At 33.8% G+C, this 9326-nt stretch overlaps 1 protein-coding gene across 1 annotated transcript; it reads left to right on the top strand.

Annotated features, from left to right (window-relative positions):
* Window positions 1-231: 231 nt before the first annotated feature.
* LOC113225773 (hemicentin-1-like) lies at window positions 232-4686 on the top strand (the record flags this gene model as incomplete). Its single annotated transcript, XM_026458183.1, has 7 exons — window positions 232-344; window positions 666-879; window positions 1529-1660; window positions 2324-2482; window positions 3139-3241; window positions 3866-3971; window positions 4528-4686. Coding segments are annotated over exons 1-7 (882 nt in total), but the record flags the coding sequence as incomplete, so codon positions are not given.
* Between the last annotated feature and the right edge of the window lie 4640 nt (window positions 4687-9326).

A 9326-nucleotide genomic window follows, 5' to 3' on the forward strand; every position in this document is an offset into this window, starting at 1 on the left:
GGCGCAACTTGTTCATTACGTCCGTGGTATCATAAATAAAAAAATATTTCGGATGTTGACTTGTACCTACTACATTATCTTCTAGCTGTATTTGTCTGACACTAATAATCACGAGATGAGAAAATACTTGTCGGTTTTATTATATAGGTACTTGTTTCTTTATTGTATTATTTTATCCCTATATTCTTGTTCCATTATATTCTTTCAATATTGAAATATTTTAATTTTTATTTACAGGGTTTGCCGAGGAAGACGAACCCAAGTTAGAAATATTAACGAGGACATCGGTACTGGATGTCGGTGTGAAAAGAGCTCTCTATTGTAAAGCCCAGAGCATGAGCGAGGTAAGTTTTTAGTTGTTAGGAAAGTACTCGAAATCCTCGTACCTAAAAGTAAATTCAACCCGAGGCGTAAGTAACTAGACATGTTTTATACATTATAAGACTTTTGAAAAGGTCAAACTTAACACGTAACATGACTCTACAAATCGCTATCGCTCTGTTTCCATATTACGTTGTCTTAGACTCGGTAACCTCGGCAAAATTTATTAGCAGTTGGTAATGATTTTCTTCGAATCGGTTCCATCGCTGAATCATAAATACCTAACGTGACTAAGACAAAAATTGAAGCTTATTTTCAAAGTGAATACACGTTGCTTATTCCAGACTGTGCCAATTGTTTGGGTATCTCCTAAGGAAGAGGAAGTGCAAGCAAAACGAAATGGACTAGACAATTCAAGGGTATATACTGAACTGAAGATGTTGCCGAATAACAGCAGAATTCTTGTTCTCTATTTCTTCCCACCTACGTATGAGGACAGTGGCTTATGGACTTGTAAGGCAGGAGATCTCAATCAAAGCCTAGAAATTGTGGTTGGACGTAAGTATGCATTTGTATTCGCATCCAAAACAACTTTTTTTTAATAATACCAAGTGACGGGACGAACAAGTCGTGCGTCTGATGGTAAGCGACACGCTTATCCATAACAATTGCAGTGCCACTTCTGTCACTGTCACTTTAAATCGCAAAGACCTGAGAGTCACTGCCACTTTGGCCGTCACCCTGAAACATATGTTGAGAAGTCCCATGTGCCATCAATTTCACCAGCGCCCTTACACTGGAACTCAAAACTGGAACACATTAATGCTCACATTACCGCTTGGCTTATCTATATCTATCAAAAAATATATATTATAATAACATAAATAAAATTTGGTATTAACTATTTAGAATTAACTACAAATAACTGTTCTTCGTAAACACTCCTCTCACACATACCCCCAAAAAAAAATAGTATTAAGTAGTACTAAGTATTTTAGTGTTCTCAGTAAACACTTCTCTCACACATGCTCCCAACACACTCACATGTAATTCACCAACACTATACTTACCTACCGTCAAAGACAAAATGAAGGCCAAAAGCATTGAGTCTTTGATGCAGACTATCACGTGAGACGACAACGTGTGAGCGGGAATTGATAAATATCTAGGGAGAAAATTTTCATAACATTAATAATGTTTTTAACAGAAAAATTCAAGTTGGATGTGCCGCAAAGCGATATTAATATTGACGAGAGCAAGACTGCTAAAATAAAATGTGAAGGATACGGTCATCCGGAACCTGTTGTACATTGGTACAAAGACAACGTACCACTCCCAGGTACGTCATACTTACTTTTACTAATGATTAAAGAGAAAAGTGCATCTACCAAAATATTTTTTTATGATACCATGTGGCGGGACGAACAAGTCGTGCGCCTGGTGGTAAGCGACATGCCTGTCCACAGCAGTTGCTGTGCCACTCGGAGCTTTAAATCGCAAAGATCTGAGGGGCACTGCCACTGCGCCCATCACCTTGAGACATAAGTTGACAAGTCCCATGTGCCTGTAATTTCACCAGCACCCTTATCCTGGAATTCAAAACTGGAACGCATTAATGCTCCCATTACCGCTTGGCTTTCATCACGATGTTTTTTACCGTTAACCAGAGATTGTTACTAAACACTCATAAATGTAACTTAGAAATTAAAGTACCTAATACCTAGGTCCTAGATCTAGGTAGGTTACAATGAATCGAACCGTCGACCTATCAATTGAGAAGCAGGAAACCCTATTTCCACTAGGCTACCACCGCTCTTTTAAATATAAATACTAACTTATTCAGACCCCACCTTTTTTGGGTTATATGTTTCTCCCATTCGACAATACTAAAATATTTTTTGAATATCGCTGATCACCATATTAGACCAGTGCGATAGGATGCACGGCTCTCATTCCTACTTTATTTTCTTGAACTTAACGAAAATTGTATTCGAATTTTCAGAGGACCCTACAAAGTACGTGTTGAACAAAAGAGGCAATATCACCTTTTCGCTTGAGATCAAGAAGGTAGATTTTCAAGATACCGGCGCGTACATGTGCAAAGTGACACAAAAGGCCCTGTCACATTACACCAACAATACCATTAGGCTGTTTGTACACCGTAAGTTAACCTTTATTGAATAGTATCCTCGACCTTTTGACGTCATTAATTTGGGTACTTATATAACTAGGTTTATTTTATTAGATCAAGTTTTACAATTTTTTCGACTTTATATTCACCTGGCACTATACAACTGACTGAAACTTTTAATTTGCTGAATAATAATAGTCCGATTTTTATATTTGTCCGGGCTTTTTTATTATATATATAAAAGTTATAGAGCTAATAAACTGGTAGCTCTAATATCGCTGTGACAAGTGTTTATTATAACGATTTTTGCCTACTTATCTGCTTAACAATATTTCGTTTACAAATACAGTACACAAATATAAAAAGTCTCTATATATTTCTATAATTTCTTTGTTGTCAAATGTTTTAATTAATATCTACAAATTATTAAAACCACACAATTTACCTGTGACCTAATGAGTGAGTCAGTGAATGAGATCCTTTAACAGAATAATTATTTTATTTTATCAAAAATTACCTAGAAATCCTACTAAAATATATTCAATCGAATATAAGAAAACTGTGTATCTGGGAAATATTTTATACTTATTATTATTCACTAGAGCAATCAGTCTGTCGAAATAATTTTGATTAAAATAAAATGTTTTTTTTAAATAAACTTAGGTATGCGCCATTTCAATTTTCAGATAAACCAATACCTTATGTAGAGGACTCCGAGGCCGCAGCTGATATAAGCACAGGAAATAATCTCGTTAAATACAATGAAGTATACGCTATTATGGAAGAAGAGTAAGAATTGTATAATTTCTCTTAATAATTAATTTCTAGTCCTTTTAAGAGATTTGATAATAAAATTATAGTAATATAGAAATTACATCCGTTCAGAAATTAATTTTTCGGTGGCAATATTCATCAAAATTGGCGCTCAACAAGGGGCAGCACCTGATAACGTTAAGTTAAAAAATCAAGAAAATAATACTTACGTCATCATCATATCACAACTGTCTCCTAGAGGAGATAAACGAATTTCCCTCACTCATTTAAAACACACTTTTTTATGATAAAAAGTGGCACTCAGAGCTTTTGATCGCAAAGATCTGTGTGTCCCTACTGCCACTGCGTCCGTCAACCTGAGACACGTCCGCACATGTCGACACGTCCCATTTGCCTGTAATTACACCAGCACCCCTTACCCTTCAAAATCAGGACGCAGAAATGCCTACATTACCTACTGCTTGGCAGTAGAAATAGGTAAGGGGTAAAATAAAAAGTAACAAATAGGTAGTATTGAGACGCACTCTTTCACAAGGGGCTCCACTGCTACTAAATTTATTGCCGTATATGTTTAACCCTACACAGACTTCTTTAATCTGGCTGCACTTAAAAATAGCAAAAATATTTTCATTTTTGCAGAAAAAATATAACTTGCCGTGTGATCGCCTACCCGTTGCCGACTTTTGAGTGGTACAAAACAAACAAAAAAACGAAATTTGCAGCTCCAATCAAAGATGTGGACAGGGTAAGGCAATTAGTATACAACAAATTTATAACTTATTAAACGTCAATATGGTTTATTCCCAATAGTTCCCAATAGTAGTTCCGTGTACACAATTCCACGTGGAACAATTAAAACTCAAAAGTTCCATATATGGAAGCAGAGGGAATGAATTTAACTCAATATATAGTAGGTACCCAGTCATCTTGTAACTTAAGCTATGAATAATTTATCTGTACATAATATTTATCTGATAATGCAGGCTATGAATCCGCAAAGCCAGTTTTGTTAATACTTCACTTCACTTTTTATTTTTATGGCTCCATCAATATGAGAACTGATGATTTTGCCAATGTATAATGCGGTTATTACATAATTCGCAATCTTCTTTCAAGATGACAGTTCATTTATTTTTAATATGAATAAAAGGAACTTTAGCGGTTTCCAAAAAATAATTCTAAATAAGTTCCTTTTAATAATCCATAATATAAAAATGTAATCTTATGCTACCATGGCTCCAGAGACGAAAAGCCTAAAATTAAAGAAATCAAACTATACAAGATTTTTATTTCTTTTTCAGGTTTTCACAAGCGAAGATCGTCTACGGTCCACCTTATTACTAACCATGCGATCGGACGACGACATTACCGAATATAAATGCATAGTCCACAATCAAAAAGGCACCTTGAGCATTGTATTTGATGTTAACATTGCGGAGAGGCCGCCAGTACCCAGTTCGGTAACGTAACTAAACTTTGTATAATTAAATAATGGCCATCATTATCATTAACTCTAAGGAGGATTTAGGTCACGACTCACGCTTGCCCAATACGTACGTTTTCGATGTCATATCAACCTCGCAAGTTCAGGTTTCATCACACGTAAAAACGTAGGAAAATACTGCCGATATTTTGTTCAATAAGAAGCGGCAGAGCAAACTCAATCATATCATATACATTGTTCTGATCCCTGAGTAACTAAAGCAAACATTGACCCGGCAGGGAATCGAATCCAGGACCCCAGAGATGGCGACATCATGAAAATCGGTGTGAGAGCCACTCGACTGCGGAGGTCGTCAGATTTGTATTCAAAATGTCTTTATTTCATATGTAACCAAATTGTATCTACTTGAAACAGTCGTATTCAGATTGCGCTGGGAAGAATGAGCAAAGAAATTAGGGGTTGCCATTAAGAGAAATAAGAATTTGTTAACATTTATCATTTGAAGTATTTATGCCCGGCAAGTCAACAGACACGAGTCCAGTCAAAGGGTCTACTCTCGATCTCCGCCCGACATACGTCCGAAACAATTACTGCCAAATAAGCAATACTTGACGAAATGAAAAGACGCGTGATGCGAATGAAGCTTCATACTTGACACTTGTCTTTTATTTTTTTTCGAATATTACTTATTTGACAGTTTTATTTAATTGTTTCGGACGGAGAACGGGAGTAGACCCCCAGATCGGAGGAATTATTCTTTGTGTTTAGTATCAATAATAATAATAAACTAGTGGAATACTTTCACAAAAAATATAGTTATATCCATCATGATATTCAATAAATATTTATTTTAATACCAAAAAAAACTGAACGAGCTAAAAAACCAATCCCATGGATTTTCCTCTTTCAAGTAGGTATATATACAATATACAATAAGCTGTGTATATACAATAAGCTGAACACGGTGCTGGCAACACAGCCGTTAAGTTGTAAACTTATTTTCCATGGCCAGCAATAAATGAAAAAAAAAAAGTTGTAAACTTAAGTGTTCCGTATTTTTATTTCTTAATTTAATTGTTTTTATCATGTTATTCTTGTAAAACCTCATTTCATTGCTGAATAATATTATTACAAAATATATTTATACAGTTTTTAAGTGCATACATAGTGATTTGATCAGGTTTAATAAGTAAACAAAGTGACGTTGAAAACCGTCAGGTTAACCGGCCTATTACTTTTCAAAAAGTGTCTTATGTGAAATAATATCCGTGGTTGCAAAGCACATTTATCAATTAAGTTCATTGTTACACAACTGCAACAGTAATTATCGAGATTAAAGGTAATTTGAGCATTTTTCTAGTCACTTTGGAAAGATAGCCGTTACGAATTTTTTTTTTTAATTCTATGCTATTTCGTAATTATTTCCATATTTATTAAGATAAACAGGTAGTTAAACTTATAATATAACTTAAGAGTGGTTATTTTGTCTAATATTTAGTCTTGGTACGGATAAATTGTAAGTAACATAACCTGACTATTTAGTAATCGCTCGATCAGCTGTCTTTCTTGCTAACGTTCTTTTCAAATTGTTTTCATTTTCTTTTTCAAAAGCATAAACAATGTTTACACGCAAAGCCGCTGCGGAACGTCAATTGGAGGATAAACTCCAACACGCTTTATTAGAACTCAAAACAGCAAAAGCACTGAATGAGCAATTGCTAACAGAAAGAAACGGTAGTGAAAAGGAAATATTGGACATTTTAGATAGGAATAGGCAATTAAAAAGTGGCTGAATTGCTTATACAAATTACGGAGGTACAGTACCAAAGAGACCAGCTACAAATAGTGGTAGATGGATTCGACCAAAGCAGCAGCGCATTCGAAGAAGCCCTTGCACGCAATTCTTTCAATGTTTACACGCAATTCATTAAAATTAATAACACAGAAATATGAAACTGCGCAACAGGAGATTAAGGAGCACACACAGGCTATGGATAATTTATTCGATTTATGTAAATATGTATAATAATGAGAGATTTGAGTCTCTAACAAATAATCAAGTTACAATTGCAAAGAAAGAAAACCACAATCCTCCCTGTCTGTGTGTGTCACTGATCCCTCCTTATTGTTGTTGCAGGAATCTTGTTTAGAATATAAAAATACCTCTTTGTCAATAACTAGGTCAAATGAAATTCAAAAAAATATTGTTATGTATATTGTGATGAAATGGGTAAAAATATAGGTTTGCAACTTAACCACCTAGGAATAAAATTAACAAATATTTGCATGCCAGATGCAACATACTGTAAAATATTAGATAATATTTTGTCAACTAAATTTGACAAAGACACTTCATTAATAATTTTAATTGGCAGAAGAGGAAAATGTAACAAAAAAGATTTAGGTAATACAATATTTTTCAAAATTAAATAATTTAATTAATATAAAAGAAATTATTTTGTTAGCTTTTCCCTTCAGCAATAGCCTCACAACAAGTGAAAATAATTTGAGGCATAACTTAAATAGAAAATTACACAGCTTGACATTTCATTATAGTAAATTTCATTTTATGGATACTAATAATTTTATTAGTAAATATTTTTATTTGACTAAAGATAGGTACTATCTTACTAGTTATTTTAGGAGACAGATAGCAGAGTTGCTATCATATGATATTAATAATTCAGCCAAATCATTGGCTACCAGACCGGCTGCTTCTATTGAGCAGTCCGTTGACATAGGTCAGCTTACTGACAATAATCATTCTGTTGAAAATAATTCAACTTCTAATTATTTAAATTAATTAATAAGACAACAGAGAGATACTCTTGCAACACAATGACAGTAAAAAACCAACCTAAAACACACAGAAATAAAATAAATTGTATATTAAACCTGGTGCATCAAAATATTCAAGGCATGAAAGGCAAAGACTTAGAAATATAATTATTTATTAACTGTAATAATATTGATATTCTTTGTATTACTGAACACCACTTTCTATCAAAACTTTAGTTCATGTTTAGCTTCAACAATCACCAGGTGGCTAGTTCGTTCAGCAGAGAAAAAGCTATTCATGGGGGCTCTTTAATTCTTATTAAAAATAATTTAAAATTTAAAGAACGTACAGATATTTTGAGCCTATCTATTGAGATATCCTGCATAGAGCTTGAACGGCTTATTATATTAAGCGCGTACAGACCCCCTCATTCATCTTACGAACTATTTGAAAAAAGATTAGCTGAAGTTTTAGGCAAATTAAATAATCCAAATAAATATATTGCTGTTTGTGGTGACTTCAATGTTAACTTATTAGAAGATTCCAGTGCTAGCAGTAGGCTCATATCATTTTTCCAATGTTATAATCTTGTGAATCTTTTTTTGGTGCCTACTAGACTAACTTCTACTACTTCCACTTGTTTAGACAACATTTATACTAACGCCATACCTAGTAATAAATCTATTATAAATAAATTAACTTCTGATCACTGCGGTCAATTGGCCACTTTTAATATAACTGTTGACAAAATGCCAAAAAAGGATATCATGTGTTCCGATAAATAATGGTCGACTTAAAGCTTATAGAAATAATGTAATGCTTAAACTAACTGAACTTCCGTACGTTAACGATCCCAATAAATTGTATAATTCAGTTTTCAACATAGTCAAAAGTGAACGTGATAACGTTTTTAGGTCCAAAATCATAACTATTAATAATTCATTGAAATTTAGTGATTGGGCGACTGTGGGAATTCACAAAAGTAGACAAAGACTATATGATCTTTACGATGAAAGGACTTATAACACTAGTAACAGTTTTAATGATTTTGTTAGGAAATATTCGAAAATGTTTAAACGTATTTGTGTTGCAGCCAAAGCAATGTTTATAAATAATAAAATAAAAAGCAGCGCGAATGTAGTAAAAACGACTTGGAATATTATAAACAACGAAACTGGAGGCGTCAAACCTCGTAACTTAGATTTTCAACTAAGATTTAATGACAAAATTGTAAACACAGATGCAGAAGTTGCTAAAATATTTGAAAATTTTTTTACTGACATTCCAATTTTGACTACTAGGTCGTTAAATTCATCTCCCACCGCCGCTTCCTTAATCCTTACTAAAAGAAAATAATGCAGTTAGTATCACTAATTTAAGGTTCCGTCATGTATTTCCAAACGAGAATTGTTAAAGCCTTTAAATCTTTAAACATAAAAAATAGTGTTGATCTTGATGGTCTTTCAGTCAGAGTAATTAGTTCTATAGTTGATTGTATTGCGCCTTACTTAGCCTGTCTCTTTAATAAATGTGTTGATGATGGTGTCTTTCCTGACCTCATGAAGGAAAGGTATTCCACCAATTTCAGACCTATATCAATACTACCAACTCTCAGTAAAATATTTGAAAAAAATATTTTAAATCAGATGTGTGCATATTTTTATAGTAATAACTTAATGTCTCCTAAACAATTTGGTTTCACTCGGGGTCGCTCTACAACCGACGCTGGTGTCGAGTTGATTAATCATATATTTGATGCATGAGAAGTCTCACATGATGCTATTGGTGTATTCTGTGACCTTTCAAAAGCTTTTGATTGTGTGCACCATAATACACTGGTCAGGAAACTTCGCCATTATGGTGTGGCGGGACGTGAT

Source organism: Hyposmocoma kahamanoa, unplaced genomic scaffold, assembly GCF_003589595.1.
Source record: "Hyposmocoma kahamanoa isolate Upper Pololo Valley unplaced genomic scaffold, ASM358959v1 173310, whole genome shotgun sequence".
Classification (NCBI taxonomy): Eukaryota; Metazoa; Arthropoda; class Insecta; order Lepidoptera; family Cosmopterigidae; genus Hyposmocoma; species Hyposmocoma kahamanoa.